We start from the raw sequence: 24,774 nt of genomic DNA, 5'->3' as shown, positions 1-24,774 counted from the left end.
TCAAGTTTAAAAATCAAAGTAGGTTGACCAAGTCTATTATTCTCAATTTGTTTTAATTTTAAAGTAATCTCTTTAATCTTTAACTTAAGTCACTGAGTTTGTTATTCCACAAGCAAGATTTTATAAGATTATTTTTCTTAATTGTTCGTACCAAACTATATTGATCAAGTCTATAATTTTTAACTTTTTTAAGTTTAAATAACAAACTATATTAACCAATTCTATTATTGTCAATTATTTTTAAGTTTAATGACAATCTCCTTATAACCAAGGCTATAATTGTCAAAATGAGCACAAACTCCACAAAATTTAATTTCTATAATGAATATTATATTTTTATTTATGCAGATTATTATTCCAATTATATTGTCAATCATAAACACTTTCCAAATAATTATATGCATATTTATCATGTTTCAGTATATAGAATCTAAACTTTTATAATTACATCGTTTAATAAAGAAATATTATCTTTAAATCTTTTCAAATTTATGTACCCTTATCAATTTCAAATCCGGTCATTTAATTATATCTTGTTAACTATGGATGTAAATCATATATTTTTTATAATTATTTTAATTTAATATAATATAAGGACTAGTTTTTCCAATTATACCATTTTCTGTATTTTGTTATGATATATAGATATCTTATAAAATCATTGTTTATCATTCTATATATCCTTATTAACCTTATATAATATTACGTATCATACAAATCACGAAAAAATTGTTTCTTTAACCTCTCAATCACGAAAAAAATGTTTCTTCAACCTCTCTTTACACTTGTTGCTGCCTACTTCCATCATCCATCATCCATAACAGGTTTCATTATTCTCTACAATGTTTGTTTTTGTTGTTATATTATGAATCATGTATGGAATGGTGTTTTCAATATGTTTATCATGTATGCAAACTGGTTTATTTTTTTCCTTTCTTTGGGGTTCAAATATTTAATAATTGTAACTATTCTTAATTAACATTCTGTCATCGAACTTCCTTTGCTGAATGGTATTTAATTTCTGTCTTTACTGAATTGAAAAACTGATTATTATTATTATTATTATTATTATTATTATTATTATTATTTTGTGATGGTGTAATTTACACTTTTTCCTTCATTAAAACAATAATCATGACAACAACAATCGTTGTCAACGTGCATAAAACCAACGTGCCGGAATATATCAATGTATTAGGCAACAATGTTTAAAAATAATATGGATCGTTTATGTTACAATCTCCTAAATGACCATGTACTCAATAAATTCTACCACATGGATCATAATATATTTATACTTTCAATGTTGTCCCATATTATCATTAATAGCAATTATATTTAAACTATTTTTTAAATGTATATACACATTATATCATCGTACATTGCAAATATGCAATATGATCCCAATATTTGACTTTACCACTTAGACTTTTTCCAAAAAGTTACTTCATCTTCCCTTAATCTTTCGCTTAAGCCACTGAGTTTGTTATTCCACAAACAAGATTTTATAACAATAATTGTTTTTATTGTTTGTAACAAAGTATGTTGACGAAGTCTATTATTTTCAATTTGGTTTAAGTTTAAAGGTAATCTCTTTAGTCTTTGGCTTAAGCCACTGAATTTTTTATTCCACAAACAAGATTTTATAACAATAATTTGTTTATTGTTCGTAACAAACTTTGTTGACCAAGTCTATTATTGTCAAATTATTTTAAATTTAAATAACAAATTATGATGACCATGTCTATTATTGTCAATTTGTTTTAAGTTTAAAGGTAATTTCCTTATGACCAAGGGTATAATTGTCAACACGAGTACATACTCCACAAATTTTAATTTCTTTCATTAATCTTATATTCTTATTGATGCAGATTATCATTCTAATTATACTGTAAATTATAAGCACTTTCTAAAATAATTATATGCATATTTATCAGGTTTCAATATATAGAATCAATACATTTATGATTAAATTGTTTAATAAGTAAATATTATCTTTAAATCTTTTCAAAATCATGTACCCTTATCAATTTCGAAACCATCATTTAATTTAATCTTATTAAGAAAGGATTTATTTCATCTATTTTTGTTACATATTTTTATTTAATATAAAATCACAAGACATTTTTCCAATTATATCTCTATATTTGTTAACCAACTTTAATCCGTTATTATCTTCACCAATATCCTTTAATTTCATTCTTTGTATAATATTTTTTATGGTATGTTATGATATCCATCTATGCATTTACTATTCTTACCAACTTTATGTACTTCATTTTACATTTTACAGTATACAACATATATGAATACCAACAATGGAAGAACCAAATCAAAAACATCGCCATGCCCACTAATTTTGGACATCATAAACGGTAAACTTTTAATTTAAAATTATCATTAGATGTTCAATACATTAATTTATTAATTTTTTTATGTAATATATATTCATGTTAAATTTCATATTTAATGTCTAATATATTTTCATTTCATCCACCTTTATCATACTTATTTTTCTTTTTTTGAAGGAAATACCTTCTACATCCCACTAATTGTCGAGTTATTCGAAAATGCCTGAAATTACATTCAAACTCATCATCTGATAACGTCCTACAACCGAATTTGCAACCTACAACAATTTTATCAAGGTCGGCACTTTCACAAATAACCAATCAGAGTAAATTATTAATAATTAATTTTATATTATTTTCTCACTGCTAATCAAAACCATATAACGACTATTAATTTTTCCAAATTTAATAATTGTTATGATACAAATAAACAGTTATAAACAGTTCATATACATCGCCGACTTCAAATGTCCAAACAAACAAAAATGCGACAACATTTAAAGACGTAAGGACGTCTCACAACTCTTGTAATAGTTATCATATTGTTATATTACTACTTATTATATTTTTTGTATTTAATTGCTCATAAATTTAATTTCAATATATGTACTTTAATATGACATATACATATTTATATTTTCCTTGTCCTTTACAATATATTTTTTTTCCAGAAAATCGTATATTCATAACACTTGTTTTTCAAGTTACTCAGAATGTTACTCCATCACCCTCAACATCATCCTCTAATACCCATATATGACAAAATGTGCAATATTTATTTTTTACCTCAAGGTCGCCACTGTCACATATCACCGGTCTAGGTAAGTTTTTGATAACTATTTTTTTATTATGTTTACCTAAAGAATTTAAATAATATAAAAACTTTAATACATTCAATATTTACTAGCATAAAAAACTACCAATGAATAGTTGTAAACAGTTCAAGTACGTTGATAATTTCAAATCACCAAACAATTCAAAATGCAACAACTTTCAAAGCAAACAAGACATATCTGAACTACGATCATATATTTCAAATTATGCCATTACTAATTAATACATAGTATTTTCTATTTTATCATATAATTACATTCGCTATATTTGACTTTATACCTTTTCTCACATTTAAAAGTCACTTCACAATTATTACTAACACAATCATTGATCTTACATAATCATTATTTTTTCAAAAAAAGTGTGTTGCATTTCAAGAAAATAAAACAACAAAGATGACAAGAGGGAAACCAAAGCAGTTCAATACATTGGATATTCCTTTTTGGTATTTGAAAAAAGATTTTGTGGAGAACTGAAGCAATACTATTATTCCTTCTAAACCTTTCTTCGGTTATACTGATAAGGTTGATTACCAATGTATGTTATCATCTCTTTTGTTAATACATCCACTTATACATTTTTGCACTTAAGTTTATAAACATTCATTGGCTTATTAATAATCTAAATTATGTTTATTTTGCAGCACCAAGAAAAAAGAAACAAACATGTGTGCCTTATAATTCAATTGGTCAAAATGATGTAAGGATTGACATTCAGACTAAATATATTCGCATAAGAAAAGGTGTTGTTTCTTTCTATTTTAAATTATAAATCTTGGTTGTCCAATGAAAATTATCTTTTCAATATGTTATCACCGTTTTAATATCACGCTTAAAGTATATATTATGTGATGAGTTATTTATTTATTTATTTCATTGTAGATTATTTGGATTCTGGTGATGCGGTAAATCTTTGCTCTGTATGTAAAGTTAAGGTTCGGAAGGGAGAAGCAATAAGAGGAAATAAAGATATAAGAAAAACCTTTTATTCCATATGTTGTTACAATGGAAAAGTAGAATTACGAAACTTGATTCACCGACCTCAGTTATTGTTTGATTTATATAGCAGAGTAACTAAAAAAAGTCAGAACTTTATAAAAAAAATATTCTTAAAAACAATATGATGTTTGCATTTACATCTATGGCTGATAGGTCCAATCATGGCATTAACTCTGGAGGTGATACTTATGTTTATCGATTGCATGGACATAATTATCATATTGCAGGTAGCTTACTACTAGAGGAAGGCGAATTAACGAAATTTTGTCAGTTGTATATATACGATACAGATCACGAGGTTGACAATAGATTCAATGCATACAAGTATGTAAATACATTCTATCATATAATAACATTCAAAACACATAAAAACACACTAACTCACACACACACAAACACACACACACACACACACACACACATATATATATATATATATATATATATATATATATATATGGTTAAAAATTTTATTATGTCTCATAATATTTATATCTATGATTTTGTTTTCCTATTAATGTAGTTCAAAAAAAGAAAAAGCCAACATCTCATAATTCAATGGGAAATCCTTTTTCACTGGAGTTCTTGGCTGTTCATGAGCTAATGGGTTTGTTGGATTTTATAATCCATTAGTTAAACAATTTAAAATGGAACGTGATCAATTTGGATCGAATCCAACGGAGCATAATAGGCTTAAATTGATTGGGACATGAGAAAAGGACAGTAGAGAGTATAATCTTCCTACCACAAATGAGATCGTTGCACTTATTATAGGTGACATTGACTGTTCCAATTCACAAGATATTGTTTTGGAAACTTAAAGTTGTCAATTTCAATGTATTAATGAGTTGCATCTGCAATATCTTTCACTTCAATATCTTTTATTGTTCCCTTATTCCGAAGCTGGATTTCTATTGGATATATTTGTTGGGTCTGAAATTATAGTTTATAGTTTGCTTTTGTAGGAGAATGTATTTTTATGTCTAGGAACCTAAACATCCAAGTGTTTACGGCCATATTAGTGTTTGCTGCCGTATTAGTGTTTACGGCTGTGTGTACGGCCGCACACGGGTTTATGGACGTAAACCCATGTACGCTCTACTGTCTCATATATATATATATATATATATATATATATATATATATATATATATATATATATATATATATATATATAGGGTAAGGAGTGCTTGAGAGAAGTAAGGGGCTAGAGAATGAGAGCATTTAGGTAGAAAGAGAAACTAGAGAGAAGAATAGTGTGTGTGAGAGAATCTAATGTATATAGAGCATCACTCATATCTTTGAAAACTTCATAGATTCGAGTTATTCTTATTCTCCTTCTCCTGTATTATGGTCTGGCATCATCCGTTTGATTGGGATTCCGCACCATCAAATGGATCTGGTTGATACAAGTGGTATCAAAGCTTGGATTGTATCAATCAATTTTGTCAGATCTGGAGCGTATTTTATCTTATTTTTGAAGCATTTTTGAGATTTTGGAAAGATCTTTTAAAATTAAGAGAGGTTTGTTCTTCACGTTTTTGATAAAAACGAGTTTTGGATCGAGTTTTGGAGAAAAAAGGTGAAAATCGTGCTTTTTCATCGTAAATAGCAAAACGCCGTTTTCGGCTGTAAAACAAGGTTTCCGGCCGTAAACCTTGTTTTCGGTCATAAACCTCGTTTTCGGCCATAAAACCCCATTTTCGATCAAATAATTTCGTTTTCAGTTCTAAGGCTATATATTTGGTTTAAAAAAAGGGGGCGCGTTTTAGGTCAAATTTTGAGTTTTAAACTTGACTCTTAAGGTTGAATTTCTTGTTTTTTTAGTCAAAGGGCATTTTTGGTAAACAATGAGTTCTTCAAGCGTCTGGGTTAATGAAGTTTCATGTACTCCATCCTGTGAAACTACGATTAAGTTTCTTCGTGAACATAATGATTTGCTAAAAAGGGTAGTCGAGGACCTAAAATATGAGAGGTATACTATTAGGAAAGAACAGAAACCTCTAAAAGCTCAACTCGAAGCCAAAACAAAAGACTTTACGAAGCTTCAGGAAGAGTATAGTAATAAATGTGAAAATTATAGATTTGTGACTGAACAACTTGCTGTTGTAACTGCCGAACATGATGCATTGAAGGCTAAATTTAATGATGTTGAATTTAATTTTAAGAAATTTGATGTGTCAAGTGAGGTAGTTGTTTCCATGATTGACAATTGTTTGAAATTTAAAGATAACCAACTGAAGGGTCTAAGGTATGAGAGTGTTCTTCCTCCTTTCAATCATAACTACTCTTATACCCCTTTGACTAAGGAAGAAGTTGAAAATGAAGCACACCTTCAGTATGGCCAACCCACTCCTCTAGTTTCAGTTAAGACTGAGCAATCAGGGCCAACTAAGGGTGTTGAGATGAAAGATACTAATGTTTCTACTTCCTATGCAGGTAAAGTAGCGGAAGATGAGAACAAAGAGAACACTACTGAACAAACCAATGACTCCTTGAACTCTGAATCTATTGCTTCGAACTTAGTTACTTTTGATCAACCTACTGTTGAGAAATACAGGCCACTAAAACAAGCGAAACAGAGAGCTTGCTGTAATTGTGCTTATAGGAACAACAAGAGACAAGGCATGGACACACCACCAGGGGCAGGAAGAAACAACTTCCCAGTGAAGAAAAGACATGTTTTCACTGTGGAACACCTATACACATTGCCCAAAAGTCTCCAAATCGCGTATATGTTTCTTACTATGCACAAGGCTGGAAGAATGCACCAAGAGGGCGATTCTCCAAAAGGAATCATTTGAGGTCATGTTCAGACAATCGCGACTGGAATGCCATGAAGGGTAAGAGTTCAACTCCCAAGACCAAGAATCAAAATCCCAAGGTCAAGAGGGGAATGCCAGTTAAGACATCCAATCCGGGAGATGCTCCAGCGAAACCAAGACCGACTAGGTCAAAGTCATCTTAACGGTCGACTTCAAGTTCAAAATCAAGTACTGAAGCACCGATCGGATCGAACAAGAAATGAGTTCAACCCAACTACAGATGGGTACCGAAGGTTCACTCTCCCAAATATTCTAAAGACTCTAATATTTCTACATATTCTGTTTGAGATAAGCAGGATATGTAATGGGAGAGAGTTCCTTGCAAAGATGACAATGGTCAATCCAGTTTCCAAATGGACTGGGTTCCAAAGACCAACTGATCCTACTCTGTGTCGGAACAGCTATGGAGGCATATCATCAGGCTTCGGTTTTGTTGATAGTGGCTATTCCAGGCACATGATAGGGGACATCTCTCAATTGTGAAACATTATGAACTTTGTTTGAGAGTATGTGTCCTTTGTAGGAAAGGAAGGAAGGAGAGGATCACAGATGGGGTTTGTGCTTAACGATGTGAAGAATTTTCGGATCTGTTATGATATTATGCATGTTGTTCTCAGACCTTCTAAATGCAAATTCAATCGATGACTTACGGTTTGAATTTTCTTCTTTATATTCATAAGTTTATCTTAAACTGATTCATTTTGAAGACAATTTTTATATTTTCTTATAGTTTTTCGTAGGTATTGTTTGGGAAGTGATATCTAGAAAGTGATAACGGGCAGTCTAAAACATGTGTAAAGGCATCAGTAACTTGGTGTTATAAAACGCATTGTTGTGTATAGTTGGTTTATGAATAAGTAAATGCATATAAGTCGAAGTTTATCTGTAACTTTTATCTAAGAAGGTAAAAGCGATATCTCGGCTGCTCGATGATTTGATTTGACTTATGTGTCAGGCCCGGTCAGAACTGAATTGATGTGTTTGATTAAGTTCTATGTCAAATAAATCAGAGATCGAGAAACCTAAATGCTTGACTAACCATTCCATAGGATTGTCAGCATGATATCTAACAGAGGACTGTACGATCCCTTTATCTAAAGGACAAGATTGATTAGATCAGAGTTGACAGCGTCTTTGAGAGCTACGATTGCAAACCGAATTGTACTTGTATAGTTACTAAACTTATCCAAGTGGGAGACTGTTGGAATAGTGTCTAAGGCTGCAACTATATTAGGCAAGTATTTGATCCGGTTGTGCATGGTCCTTTTGGGTTGCCTTCACCATAGCAACTTGATGGATGATTTGTTAAAAGAGAGTAAATATTATAAGGAATAATATATGGTTATTTGATTAATATAAGTCATAGATTAATTGGAATTAATTTGGTGACTTAAAGAGATTAATTAAATAAAGGGGTATAAACTATCAATTGTTTGATAGTTAAACTTTAGACTATAAATCCATTGGGATATGCTTTGGACGAATTCTATGAGATATAGGATAGCTAAAATCGTCCAAAGGCTTATCTATGGAATGGATTTGGATAGCCTTAAGAGAAGATTATCCAATTAGGGTTTAGGTTGTAACCCTTAAGGAGTCTACAAGTATAAATAGACCCTAGGGGTGAGGGAATTCAACACACCATCAAAAGTAGAGATACTCTGGCCGAATTCCTCCCCTCTCCTCTCTCCTAAATCATCTTGCTTGCTATTGGTGTTTGTAAGCCATTAGAGGAGTGACATTTGTGACTCTAGAAGCTCCAAGACAACAAGATCAACAAGGAACTCAAAGGTATGATTCTAGATCTGTTTCAATGTTGTTATTTAACCTAATTAGCCATTAGAAGTCTTGGATTCAAAGCATGTTTAATTAGAAAGCCTAGATCCAAGCATTAGGGTTTTGCATGCGCACATAGGAAAGTTCTTATGGCTAAAACCCATCAGTTCAGACAATGGCGACTGGAATGCCATGAAGGGTAAGAGTTCAACTCCCAAGACCAAGAATCAAAATCCCAAGGTCAAGAGGGGAATGCCAGTTAAGACATCCAATCCAGGAGATGCTCCAGCGAAACCAAGACCGACTAGGTCAAAGTCATCTCAACGGTCGAATTCAAGTTCAAAATCAAGTACTGAAGCACCGATCGGATCGAACAAGAAATGAGTTCAACCCAATTCTAATGACTCTAATATTTCTACATATTCTGTTTAAGATAAGCAGGATATGTAATGGGAGAGAGTTCCTTGCAAAGATGACAATGGTCAATCCAGTTTCCAAATGGACTGGGTTCCAAAGACCAACTGATCCTACTCTGTGTCGGAACAGCTATGGAGGCATATCATCAGGCTTCGGTTTTGTTGATAGTGGCTATTCCAGGCACATGATAGGGGACATCTCTCAATTGTGAAACATTATGAACTTTGTTTGAGAGTATGTGTCCTTTGTAGGAAAGGAAGGAAGGAGAGGATCACAGATGGGGTTTGTGCTTAACGATGTGAAGAATTTTCGGATCTGTTATGATATTATGCATGTTGTTCTCAGACCTTCTAAATGCAAATTCAATCGATGACTTACGGTTTGAATTTTCTTCTTTATATTCATAAGTTTATCTTAAACTGATTCATTTTGAAGACAATTTTTATATTTTCTTATAGTTTTTCGTAGGTATTGTTTGGGAAGTGATATCTAGAAAGTGATAACGGGCAGTCTAAAACATGTGTAAAGGACTGAATCTGAATAGTGTTGACTCTGTGATGAATGTGCTGGTAGGCACAAAGTATTTGATAGTGTGGATTTAGATAGGGTTGTTTGGACAGGCCATACGACACTCAGGTAGATTGAGCAGTGAGATAAACACGGGAACCTACAAGATACACTAAATTAATATGCATCTAGAACAGTGGCTTAACTTTTCCTTGATGTATGGACTTATTTCCTTAATTCTAGTTCTGATAGGGCGATTGGGGTTTTGATAACGTAGGTATGTAGAAATTATTTTCTTGTTTTCTATCTGTTAGTCATATGTTGCTTCCTCTGCATGATTGGAAGAGATCTTGACCTGGATTGCAACATATGCAACTCTAATTCTACGCACCTTGTTATCTATGAAATTCTTTCTACTTGTTAGCCATATGTTGTCCCCTCTTCGTGATCGGAAGATCCGACCTAGGACACAACATATGCAACATTCTACATCTCAATCCCTCTATCTCTGTTAGTCATATGTTGTCCCTTCTGCATGATTGAAATATATCTGACCTGAAACACAACATATGCATCTATCTCTAAATCCGTATTTGTCCTCAATAATTATTTACGCACCTAATGTAAGGAGTTCTTTGGAAGTTCTTGATAACCAGGGTATATTGGGAAGTGGGGAACACGTTCTAGTGGAACTAAAATTCAACCATTTAGAGGTTGTCTATAGATCTCGCTGCTTAATTTAAGTGGATCACAGTATCCATGGTCGTCGTCAGCTAAATGGTATATTTGAAAAGTTTGTCAATATTCTTCATGTTTAAGTGGACTACAATTCCGACAATTGACCTGATCTAATTATAAAGGTGTAGGTACTGACAAACAAAGTTAAGATTGTCTGACAACTTTGATCCCAAATATTTTTTCTTTTATTAAATTTGTTCATAGTTTCCCTCTATACACAAATTTAGGGGGGGAATTAAAAAACCAATCAAAAACAAACAAAAATCAGAAAATTTAAATATCAAACAAAAATCAGAAAATTAAAAAAAATCCAAAAATAGTGTTATTTATGTTTTCTTTCTTGTTCAGAAAATATGAAAAATCCAAAAAAAAATGTTTTAACTTTTCTTTTAGTTTTGTTTTGTCTTGAAAAGTGAATTCAGGTATAGATGAGACTCATGGAGACTGTATCGAGATTTTCTAAGCCGATGCTTCATCCGTGATCGTCGGAGAATTCTCATTCGAAGGAACAAGAAATGAAGATTATTCTTTCAACATTCAATTGGTCAACCCCAAAAGCAAGGTGAAGCTGTAATTGAAGATTTTGTGACGGATTACATTGTAGCCTCCTCAATTAATCTGCTGCTATCTATAAACCTGCTGAAGTGATCTAGAATATTCGTTCTCTCTGTTGTTCTCTATGAAGATTCTCAAGCTGAAAGAGCTATCTTTCAAGAATTTTATCAAGAAGCCACCTCAACCAAAGTATGTTCAGAGTCAAATTTTGAAGAAAAGCCCAACTGCTTGAGATGAAGTCATTTATTGAAGATTTATATGTTCATCTTGAAGTCGTGAAGATATCGAAGATTAAAGCTGAAGCCAAACTCCAAATTAAGATTAAAAAGAAAAGCCAACTACCTTTTTAGGGTGAGTTGTTGGGTCAATTAGAAAAGAAAGTTATAAACCAAGGGGTGATTATTGGGTCTAAAATTATGGTTTATACTTTGATTTTCTAGGAAAATGTATTTTTATATCTAGGACCGTAAACAACTCAGTATATACGGCTTTGTGTACGGCCGCACTTAGGTAAACCCATGTACGGCCAACTGTCTCACATATATACATATACATATACATATATATATATATATATATATATATATATATATATATATATATATATATATAGGTTAAGGAGTGCTTCAGAGAATAAGGGGCTAGAAAAGGAGAGCATTTTGGTAGAGAGAGAATAGTGTGTGTGACAGAATCTAATGTAAATGGAGCATCACTCTTATCTTTGAATACATCATACATTCAAGTTATTCTTCTTCTCCTTGTCTTGTATTTTGATTTGACATCATCCGTTTGATTGGGATTCCGCGCCATCAAACAGATCTGATTGATACACAAGCAGATCAGGGACTTACAATATTACATCGTGGTGTTGAAGAACCAGAATCCAAAGGACGAATAATAGTGACAATTCGAGACTTTTTTTATCGTATAAAATAGAGAAGTAATGAAATATCTTCGATATTACGTTCTAGAAAACTCTTCCAAAAGTTTTTGGTTGAATCGTATATAATGGTTTAATATAACTAGCTCAATTATATTCGGTTTAACCAACCAACATTAAATGTTGCTCCTTATGGAGACTTGGTCGAGGCTACTCAAGAAGGAACTGAAGATGCTTCTGCGATGGGAAACCATATTATTATTCCATCTTCTTTTATGGGTGATAATTGTTACATGCAACAAAATTATGTAGAAGCAATGACTTTGGTTAAGTGGTTTGGTTATCCTAATCTTTTTTTAACCATTACATGTAATCCTAAATGGCCAGAGGTAATTAGATTCGTTGAATATGAAAATCTTAAACCCAAAGACAGACCCGATATTTTGACAAGAATATTCAGAATATAACTTTATTCATTAATCATTAGACTCAAGGAAGAAATTTTTTTGGGTGAAGTCAATGGAGATATAAATCTAAAATGTCATATTTAGTTTATTTTATTTTGATTTTATAATATTATGATTTAACCAAGTATCATATTTGCATCCTATAGTTATATATACGATTGAGTTTCAAGAAAGGGGCCTTCCACATTGTCACATATGCCTATTTTTAGAAAAAAAAAGTCTAAACTTCCAAATCCCGAAGACATAGATCGTATTATATGTGCTAAATTGTAGACAATGAAATTGAACTAGATTTGTATCATATTGTTTTTGACAACATGATACATGGACCTAGCGGCAATGATTTTTCTAATTATGCCATGTATGAAAAAAGTTAAATGTTCTAAAGGATTTACAAAAGACTTTACAAATGATTCTTATATTGATGACGATGGTTATCCAGTTTATCGAAGACACGAAAATGGAAACAGTGTCGTGAGCAATGGAGTTTCTTTGGACAATAGATATAAAAATTAAAATTTTATTTATATAAACATTTATTTCTTTATAAATGTTATCTTTTACAGGAAAGATAAATTAAATGATCTTAATTTTATTTATGATATTTTGTTTTTTTTTTCTAGATATGTTGTTCCATATAATAAGATACTTTTGAAGCAATACCAAACCTATATGAATCTTGAGTGGTGTAATGAGCTTAGATTGATAAAGTACCTTTTTAAGTATATTAACAAAGGTGCAGACAGGATCACAGTGTCTTTTTATGATGCCAAAAATAACAGAAAACAACATAATGAATATAACGATCGTGATGAAATTTTTAGTATTACAATTGTTGTTATATTTCTGCTTGTGAGGCATGCTGGAGACTTTTTAGGTATGATATTCATTATAGAACACCACCTGTTGAAAGGCTGTCATTTCACTTACAAGACAAACAACCTGTTGTGTTGAAGCCATCCCAACATGTTACTAATGTTGTTTCTAAACCAACTATGACCTAGATGGAATGTAATAGCTACGATATAAAGGAAAGGGTGTCATCCTATGTTGAATTCCCAACTCAATATGTTTGGAATAAATCAGATAAAGTATGGACAAGAAGAAAAAGAAAGACAAACTCACTTGGCAAAATTAATCATATGTCTCCCAAGTTTGGTGATGTTTTTTATTTAAGCATTTTGATCAACAAAGTAAAGGGTCCTACTTGCTATGAAGATATTAGAATGGTTAACGGGACCATTTATGACTCTTACAAAGATGCTTTCTACGATTTTGGTCTATTAGACGATGATAGATAGTATATATCTTCTATACAAGAAACACATTATTGGGCCATTGTTTCTTTCTGCAGGTCTCTATTCTCTATGTTGATTACATCAGATAGTCTATCCCGTCCTCATCATGTTTTTAAAGTGACATATAATTATCTTTTTGATGATATCGTTCACATTCGTGAACAAGAAATAGGCATGAAATGTTCATTTTTAAATAAACTAAACCATTTTCACAAAAACGTTCCCACTTTAATTGATATTACAAATAAATTATTTCATAATTTTTTAATGTTTTTAGGCTTGAAGCTAAAACCGGAAGCAATTTACCACCTAACGTTGTTGTACATTTAAAAATCTTTATTGAGTTATGGAGTGAGTCTTATGCCAATACCCAATATGCCATTACCTGATCACAAATATATTCAAGATTCTTGCAATATGTTAATTCAAGATGAGCTTAATTATGATCCGTCCAGTCTTGAATTTGAACATCAACAGCTACATTCAAAATTAAATGTTGAGAAAAAATGTTTATGATATAATTATGAATGCAGTTAACAACAAAAAATGTGTTGTTTTTTCCTCTATGGTTATGGAGGAACTAGAAAAACATTTTTTGGAAGATATTATCTACTGCTATTAGATCTAAATGTGAAGTAGTTATTAATGTTGCTTCAAGCAGAATTGCAAAACTCTTGCTTTCTGGTGGTAGGACAGCGCATTCAAGATTTCATATACCAATTAACTTGAATGAGAATTTTTTTTGTTCAATTACACCAGGTAACAATGTAGCTACCCTGTTGAACAAAACGAACCTTATAATCTGGGATGAAGCCCCAATGATGCATCGTCATTGTTTCGAAGAAGTTGATAGGACACTTAGAGATATTATCCTTCCATCGGACAATGATAAACCATTTGGAGGCAAGACCATTGTATTTGGACGTGACTTTCGACAAATTCTTGCAGTAATACAAAGAGGAAATCATTCAGATATTGTGCACATCAGTGCGTTCATCAAGATTATGGCGTGAATGTATAGTTTTACGTTTGACTGTAAACATGAGGGTTCATATCGGTTGTCCAAACAATGATTTAGAAGAGACAAAATCATTTGTTGGTTGGATTCTTAAAATTGGTGAAGGTACTTTTGGTGGTCCTAATGATGGTGAAGTTGAAGTTGAATTTCCAGAAGATGTGATCGTTTCCTCTATGGGTGACCATATTTATTCTATTGTATCTTGCATTTATTCATCCTTTCAAAACTATCTTGATGATTCATCGTACTTTCAGGATAATGCTATTTTTGTCCCTACTAATGAAGAAGTTTATGGTATCAATGACTACATGTTAGAATTGATGAAAGATGAAAGGAAAACATATCTAAGTGCAGATTCCCTATGTATGACCAAGGCAGAATATTCTTTTGAGGAATCAGTATACTCTTCGGGTGTGTTGAATGCTTTTAAGGCCTCCGTAATTCCCAACCATAAACTTATACTAAAAAAGGTGTTTCGATCAAGTTGCTTCGTAATATCGACCAAACTAGATGATTATGAAATGGTACTAGATTACAAATCATAAATGAGACGTCATTGAAGCACGAATCATATCTGGCATATTTTTCAATGACACTGCTTATATACTTTGCATGAAGTTGACCCCATCCGATAAAAAAAATCCATTCCATTTTAAACGCCTGCAATTCCCTGTAGCAGTTTGTTTTGCTGTAACCATTAACAAAAGTCAAGGACAATCATTATCAAATGTTGGATTATACTTACGTAGACCTGTCTTCAACCATGGTAAGTTATATGTAGTTGTTTCTCGGGTAACAAGCAAAAAAGATTTTAAGGTACTCATATGTGCAAGTGGAAGGTCGTTAAACTAATAAAACAAAAAACATTGTCTACAAAGAGGTCCTGCAACGTTTATAGAGATTTATCAATTTCAGTGTTTCTTCTTCACATTTCAATAATAATAATAGCCATAAACTTTCTATAATAATTAGTATGCAATATATATAAATGTTTTTATATTTTTTTAATATGTTCCCCCACGTTTAATGCGAGTTATAGTCTATATATATATATATATATATATATATATATATATATATATATATATATATATATATATATATATATAACAGAACTGCAAAAGTGGTCCCTATGGTATGCATTATTTTGGGGTTTTGGTCCAAACCATAACTTTTTTGGCTTAGTGGTCCTTTTGGTCATGATTTTACGTAAATTTGGTCCTTCGTAACATTGAAATGATTGTAATACCCTTCTGATTTTTTTATGTTTTTTTTATTTAATTTTAATGAAAAAAAATAATTAATCTATGCCCACATCTTTGTCTCTCTCTCTCTCTCTCTCTCATGCGCGCTCTTCTCTCCACCCTGAAATACATAAATTTTGAGTCTTTCCAACTATTGATTTCACATTAGCATCCGGTTCACACAACCCTAGAGAACCTTCAGGTTCATCGGATATTGGAGTTGAGCTACCCAAACCCAACGTCGTCATGTGCTTGTCCACTGAAACAAGCTTGGGGAGCCTCGACGCGCTCATCGGCCGGCTCAGGGAAGCCTACGAGGACAACGGTGGCTCTATATTAGATGAAACATCAGTGTCCGTTTGCTTCTGAATATACTCAGACCTAGTGCAAGTGCACACCTCTGTTATTCCTCTAAAATCACTTACCAGAGTAGTCACTAAAAAACCCTAAAATTCTCCGTCGTTGTACTAATGGAGTTCAGATTGCCAGGACTCCAACTGTAGCAAAATCAAGTCCATTACCATGTCGTCATCAAACTACACTAGCTTCGCCAACAACCCTATGAAATTTACGCAATTACTGATTTACTGATCATATTCTTTAGACTTTTTATTAAATAATTTTAGCTTATTCTAGTGGAATATTACATTATCTATAGATCCGTGTTGCTTTACCTTCTACATAAAACGTGATTTGTTTGATTTTTCCAGGAGGACAAGTGGATATTTAGGGAGAGGCAATTCAAAGTGAATTTGAGAAGGAGATTATACGGGAGAAGATAATAGCAGAGGAAGTTGAGAGTTTTTGCATTTTCTAAGCAGAAGTGGGGAGGAGAGCGTTGATGGGAAGAGGAGAGTTGATGGCAATGAAGAGAGAGAAGACATTTCCATCATCATTTATGGTAGGGCCTCATTTTGATTGTATCTAAAATGTTAACAAGACATGGTTGTTATGAACTCTTGCAACATTTTGGTTGTATCTATACATGTTCAACTATTTGCTAAATTGCAAATCTTGAAAAGAAAGATGAGATTGTATGTGTAACACTCGGTTTTATATTTGCCTTGTTGCTTGGGGTTGCAGCCAAATCATCAATTGTTTTGCGTTTTAGGGCTTTGGGAAAGAAAGCATTTAGCCCGCTTCGGATGTAGTTGCTATGGATTAACCGATCCATCTATTTGATTATGTCTTAGAAAGCCAAGGGTATAATTGTAAATTGATATATCAGTATTTTATGGGTTTTCGATTTTGTTACAAAGGTTTTGAGGGTTGGGGTATTACTGGGAGCGTAGGGATTCTCGCCACCTTTTCGTGGATATAAGGTTTGCTGGAAACGGACCTAGGATGAGTGAGTTATGACATTTTGAAGTTATTGACAAAATTGGCCATTGGATGTAAAAGTTTGCAAATCAGTCCCACGCATGCAAGGATGTGTATGTGTGTGTGTGTATGTGTTTAGCTGGGTATGCCTAGCATAAGCTGAAGTACGCCCAACGTATAAACGTGAATGGTCGCAGGTGGTTCTTGAGTACGCTGGGCTATGTGGGGAGTACTCCCTAAAGACCAAAATCCTAAATTCGGGGTTCCTACCCTATTTAAGCAACATTAGACCACACCTTAGGTCATTTTAAGTCAGCCACCACCCCTTCTTACGTCTATAAAACCCTAGATTGCCTTGGATGAAGCTTGGAGCTTGAAAGAAGACTTTTGGTGGTTTGTGTAAGAGGAGAAGGAGGCGCAACACTTAAGCTCTGGAGAAGAGCTTGGGGATACAGTTCTAACGTCTCCATTTCGAGATATTCATGGTCTAAAGTGTCTATCTTGGCTATTCATTTTATAGATCTACTTTGGGTTGGTTTTTGGCCATTTTAGTCCCTCTTGCTTGGTCTTGGTGAGCTAGGGTTGTTTTAAGGGCTCAATCTTCTAGATCTGGACATTCTAATGTTCCTTCTCTTATAAACGTGCAAGCTTTGTGGAGTTTTTGAGTTCAATCATGAATTAAGACCATCCATTAAGCTCTTTTGAGCTCTAGAGTCCCATTAAGCCATGCATGTTAGTAAAGTTGCCAACTTTACTTGAAAAGTCACCTTTAGGAGTCAGATTGGAGAGTTGGAGCAAGGGATGAAATTGTTAAGTACTTATTGGAAAATTTTGGAGTCTAGGGGAGTACGACGGGTGTACCCACCTGGTATGCAGTGCGTAATAGCCCCAAAAGGGGTACGCCTTGCGTACCAGATGAGTATGCAGGGTGTACTCGGCCAGATTGATCACCTCGTTTTTGTTGACTTGTTGGGCTTTGGACCATGGACCCCGAGTTGACTACAGTTGAACATTAATTCAAATTTTTTTTTTTTGGATATTGGGCCTTCTTGGGTTAGATCCATAATGGATTTGCGCCTTATTGGTCCTTATGGGCCATTTCGGGTTCAGGCTATCACATGGGCTTGTAATGCGTGGAATGGTTAAGATACCTATAGTCATGTGTATTGATTCGAAAAAGTATATGGACATTAGGGAAAAAGGTCCATATAAGGGTCCGGGCAAAATTTACCAAAAGGTAAAGGGAAAGACTAAGTCTGAAATTGTCCCGTGTACCATTCCTAGAGAGTCCATATGTTTCTATTGCTAAGGGACAGGGCATTGGGTGCGAAGCTGCCCTTGCTACCTGAAAGATCTGAGAGAACGAAGAATCAAAAAGTTTGACTCTACTTTAGGTAAGTCCACTGTAACTCTGTTAAGTTACCAATTGATGATTCTTAACACAAGAGGTGACTAGGTTGCATTTTGATGTTTGGGAGGATCAAGCAAAGGGAAGGAATCTTAAAAGAAGAGTATGCTAAATCTGGTCACGAAGATGGATTTCTATCGCATGGTTCGAAGATTGGATTTTTGAGCTACTACTTAGGAGTTAAGATAGATTTCTAGGAAATATGTAATAGCATAGTTTTTCACTAGTAATTGCATTGTAAGGAAAAAAATTTCCGCATTTTATAAATAAATAAGATTTTGTTTTACTTTATTTTATATCTCCTTGCAATGATATTTATGGAAAATTGATGTTTGTATGTTACTAGAAATATTGGAAATATGAATTTGATTCTTTCATTTGTGGTAGTGTCTAAATTTACCAAATAAGGAAAATTTCTCATCACCCAAGTTTCAATTGGGCCAAAAACTCGTAATCATGCAAGTTATATTGTATGATGAATGATAATTTTCATCTTTGGAAAATTAAGACTAATTCCTTGTTCACATGTATATGTGAGTCAAGTGAAGGACTAAGGGATCGAGTACACCTTTTGTGCACTGGTGAAAGTCCACCACAAAAGATCGATAACACTATTCGTCATAATTTACTAAAGTTTAGTAAATATGGATATACTTACAAGCTTAAGTATAATTCTGAAACATTGGAAAAGTTTCAATGTATGGCAGAATTAATGAGAAGAATCAAATTAGGCAGAAATATAAAAGTTTCTCAAATCTGAAAAGATGGGAGAGTACTTTGGTATCATTTTTATCATCTTAATGATTATGAGACCATATCACAAATCATCCTCTAAGGACATCTTAGTGCATTCTTATGGCTAAGAAGAGGAGTCATGAATTGTTGAAATGGTTAAATCAAGAAGATAAGTCATGCTTCGTTCCAAAACAATTCTTAGAGTCATAGTCCAAGATTGTAACTTGAGTGACATATCTTAAAGAAGGTTTATAACACTTGTCAAATGTAAGAGTAAAATGTGTTATCCTCTTGTACATTTTGTTGTGATGTGTTGGATGAAACAAAGACCAACTTGACGCTATGGTTCTCTGATCTTTAGTAAGGTTTAGATCTATAGGATTTTTTGGAGGAAAATTCATTCTACATGTTAGGATGATCCTGAGATGTGTTTGTCCTTTTCTTGATATTTCTGTCTTCTTCTAGCCTAATGAATCTCAAGGCTCTATTTCTGAATTCGTCTAATTTCTTGCATTGGCTCATGACAAGATCCTCACAAAATAGATAATATTTCTTCAATCCCATCTTGACAGCCTCCATGGCAATTGCTATGTCTAGATGTGGGATAAATAGTACTTCCTTCCCAAACCTATTAACACATTCTATCAAGGGTTCATCAATGCCTTGAGTTACTATGTAAAGATGAGTTGTTAGTTTTCTAAAAAATCTACTACAAGAAAACTCATTGTTCAATAAGTTAACCAAATGTGCAAAGGAAGTAATATAGTAAGGGGGACATTTAGGAACCATTTTAATTCGGATCATGTAAGGGTTGAACAAAAACCCTTGCATAAAGAAGCTTCCTTGAGATATTGTGGAATTGGGACTATCTTAATGCATTCTATGTATTTGGCTATATGCTCGTCCTGATTGGTGATCCCATCATACATCTTCATGTTTAGTGCCTATATCCTCATTCAAACTTCAATGCTGCATATGGGGGTGCAAACTACAAATATTAAAACCCTGTGACTAATAGGCGAAACTTCTAGTATTGATTGAATAACACCTGGTACACTTGAGATCATATCTCTTAGTTTTATAAGTTCCTTTGCCAGGATTAGACTTATCCCATAATCTTGGCTACCATGTAGGATTTTGAATATCCCTTCAAGATCTTAGGAGATAGGTCCTCCCGTACTACGAGTTTCTCCATCTATCAAGATGGGATCATACTATGATGTGAAATCCCCAACTTGGAGTTCTGAAGATGCTCCGGTCTCGAAATTCAGGATAGTAGGTTGTAAGATTGAAAATGGAGTTGGTGTAGTCTCCAAGGATCTTCTTAAACTCGAACCTAGTTCTTCCATATGATCGAATATCATCATGTTGGTTTCACCTTGCTCAGTTATATGTCAACCATTCTGGTCAGCATTACTATTATTTCATTTTTCGAGACTATAATTACTATTTCTTGAGTTGCACTTTTATATGGTGTTATTTAACAATATATTTTTGGTAATTATCTTAATGTGTTTTAGTAAAAATGTTAAAACTGAAGATATATGATACTTAATATCCTTTGAAATGTTCGGTTACATTTGAAATCAGAGTTTGGATGCAAAAGGTAGAGAACGAAGCTGAAAAAGATACAAAAAGAATGTTCTTGGACAAATTAACCTCTCTTCATTATATTAGATATATCTAATGACTCATAACTCCGATTGAGTAAATTCATGATGTTCTATAAACTAGATAAAATTCCGGACGACTTTCGTGTTCGTACGAAATATGGATTCCTAGTTCCCTCACTGTGGCAAAGCCATTATTACGGCGTGGTGAATAAAAAATTTGTGTATGTTATGGATTCCAGTTACCACGATGTGTAAAAGGCATTACAATTTCATGACAATGTTGAAACCTATAAATTAAGCCAACAATTTACCCTAATGACATCTGACTATCCATTTCGGTTTTTGCCAAAATAAACCCCTAAGCTGCAATTTTGAGAGTCTAAAGGGTGGTCGGATTGGTTTTAAGCTGATATGGAGTGTAGATATGTAGGGTTCAAGAGCTTATTCATGACAAGAATTATTTGGTTAGCTATTCTGACCACGATTAATAATCTGATTGTTCTCTTAGTGTTTAACATCCTGATTTAGGGCTCTAAACCCTTTTGCTTTGTGTTTAAAGAAGATTAATCACTAAGATTGTATATTAATCGGCTGTTTAATTATTTATTCTTGATTAATTTATTTTTTTCAAGATTGATTGACGATCCATATGTGTTAAAGATCTCTACTTTATATTTTATTTCTACATTAATAGAGTTTAGATGACCAATCTGATTGTGTTAATTTGAATAATAGCTTTCCATCATCATTGCTAATTATGACTAGAGATTGATCAAGACATAGGGTTAGGCTAATAAAGTCATGAACTTTAATGTGTGTGTATGTATTGGATAACCATTCTATGCATAATGTAATTATGATTACCATTAGGGTTAATAAAGATCAAATCTTGTTTAATTCAATCTAACCAATGATTTTTCAGAATATGATTCACTTGATCACTATAATTAATAATCTGTTAAAATCAATAGATTAGTAGTTTGACCATTATGCTAGTCATATTAAGAAACAATATATAATGAATAAAGAACCATTACAGTTAGTAATTAATCTTGATTTAAAGATGTAATCCAATCTAAACCAACGTACATTAGGTGATTCATTTACACTCAGTTAATCTTGATTTATAATATTAATTAACTTTCGTTTACTTGAGTTCGACACCCTTGTTTATCAAAACTATATTATACTCAATAAGGTTCGTTGCATGTAAGGTGTGGTTTATATTCGATAGACTACAAATTAAAATAAAAAACTAGTTCATTAAATATACATCAAGTTTTTGGCGCTATCGCTAACGAATAATTTTCAATTAATTTTGTTTATTTGATTATTCGTTTTTTTTTTTTTTTTTTTTATTTTATTTTATTTTTTTTATTTTCTTTGATAACATGTTACTTGTCGAGAATGTTTTTGTTGTTATTTGCAAGAATTTGTTATCATACGTTTTGCTTGTATTTTCTTTTTGTATGGATTTCGAGATTGCGAACATTTATGGAATTTTTCACTTCTTTAGTCTACTTTTTTGTTAATTTTGTTCCTTCTTCCAAACCTACTGCATAACCCGTGTTGATAAACAAGACCTCTCATCTTCAATTAAGTGAAGTCATTCGAAGAACTAAATTTCTCAAACTTGAAGTTATGAGGCAATATCTCTTTAGTAAATAGAAAACTGTAGTTTGGATACCATTTGTTAGGAAGAAACAAAAATAATAACACATACACACATAGAGACGCATACAACGACACAATTTTTACATGGCTCGGTCAACGTGACCTATGTCTAGAGGCTAGGAGTATTCTTATTCCCATGTTTAATATAGTGCTACATTATATTTTATCTTCTAGTACAATTGAAATCCTAACTATCATCATTCATTATATGATTCGGTATTTATAGGCAAATCATACACATAAACCCTAGCTAGAACTCGGTTGGGCCTCCATTCTGCCACCTAATGGTATGTCACGCCGCTACTGATCAACTACGTGCGGTTAGCCTACTATTAACAAGCCAGCTATTGATTTTCAATTCGCAAGTTACATTTAGCAGTTTTTAACATGATCTCTTCCGGTATTGGAGAACCATCCTCACAAATAAATATCTTTGGTTATGTTTTTAATAGAAATTGGATGTACAATGTCCTTGATTCCTTGAACTTTTTCCTTTTGCAATTATAATTTATTTGCGAGCAATTCTTTAATGCTAATTCATTTGGCTTTGCTCACTTGGTGCACAGTGGTACGACGACCCCAATGTTAAAATTAATAGATATATTATTTCTTTTGAATAGCACATAGCAAAACCTTTAAAAAGAATTATTTTCAATATGTTTCTAGTGGGCTTTTGTTTTTGTTTCTTTTGTTTATGTTAATTATATATCTAATTGGTGCGTGTTTGCTTTTATTCAACATGTATTTTCTAATGGATTGAGTTACGCTAGATTCAACTTTGACGCATAAATAAACAAGAAGCGAGCGCTATATCGCCTTAAAGAGGAGAGAGTGGCTTCTAAAAACATTGTGGCATGAATCACGTATATCCTCTTTATTCAATCTTTTATGTGATTAGTGCTCCATATATGCGAGCTTTTAATTCATTAAACATTATTATATATATATATATATATATATATATATATATATATATATATATATATATATATATATATATATATATATATATATATATATATATATATATATATAGGTTCAGGTTTATTTGAGACCATTCTAATTTTGTGAGACCGTGAGACCAAATCTAAAAATAATTTTAAAATGCAAAATAAATGGAAAAATCGAAAAATTCTTTTTTTAAATATTATTTTCGGAACTTGAATTAACTAAAAAAAATATAAAAAAATATAAAAAAAAATAAAAAAAATTCCATTTTTTTTTTTGGAAAAATACGTGAAATATTCTAAAAAATAATTTTAAAATGCAAAATAAATGGAAAAATCTAAAAATTCTTTTTTTAAATATTATTTTCGGAACTTGAATTAACTAAAAAAAATAAAAAAAATTCTATTTTTTTGAAAAATACGTGAAATATTCTAAATAGAATATTACACTGTACATATTCTAAAAATAATTTTAAAATGCAAAATAAATGGAAAAATCAAAAAATTCTTTAATATTATTTTCGGAACATGAATTAACTAAAAAAAATAAAAAAAATTAAAAAAAATAAAAAAAAATAAAAAAATACGTCTCACGATCTCACAAAATATAAGTGGTCTCAAATGAACCTAACCCTATATATTTATATATATATATATATATACATATATATATATATATATATATATATATATATATATATATATATATATACACTAAAAGATGCACCCTTTAATTTTACTAAAGAGTGTTTAGAGGCATTTGACTTTCTAAAGGAAAAATTAACTAATGCCCCGATCATTATAGCACCAAATTGGAACTTACCCTTCGAGATCATGTGTGATGCTAGTGACTATGCACTAGGAGCGGTCCTTGGACAAAGGGTTGATAAGCACTTTCAACCCATCTATTATGCAAGCAAGACCTTAAATCATGCCCAAGAGAATTATACTACTACTGAAAAAGAACTGTTAGCCGTAGTTTACGCTTTTGACAAGTTTCGCCCTTACTTGGTTTTTTCTAAAACCACTGTTTTTACTGACCACTCGGCTATCAAGTATTTGTTTTCCAAACAGGATGCCAAGCCAAGACTAATACGATGGGTGCTGCTTCTTCAAGAATTCGATATAGAGATACGAGATAAGAAAGGAATGGAGAATGTAGCGGCCGA

The 24,774-nt window shown here is 32.3% G+C and overlaps 1 protein-coding gene across 1 annotated transcript; it reads left to right on the top strand.

The window, feature by feature from the left end:
* The first annotated feature begins 14,687 nt into the window (after nt 1-14,687).
* Nucleotides 14,688-16,690, top strand: LOC145040244 (uncharacterized). The gene is made up of 4 exons (XM_078988200.1): nt 14,688-15,188; nt 15,283-15,430; nt 16,078-16,265; nt 16,619-16,690. The coding sequence occupies exons 1-4, from the start codon at nt 14,688-14,690 to the stop codon at nt 16,688-16,690; spliced, it is 909 nt and encodes a 302-aa protein (XP_078844326.1).
* Nucleotides 16,691-24,774: the final 8,084 nt, after the last annotated feature.

This window comes from Lactuca saligna, chromosome 4, assembly GCF_052625555.1.
Source record: "Lactuca saligna cultivar CGN05327 chromosome 4, ASM5262555v1, whole genome shotgun sequence".
Taxonomy (NCBI): domain Eukaryota; kingdom Viridiplantae; phylum Streptophyta; class Magnoliopsida; order Asterales; family Asteraceae; genus Lactuca; species Lactuca saligna.
Note: the sequence above shows the minus strand (reverse complement) of the source record. Positions and strands in the feature narration are given on the sequence as shown.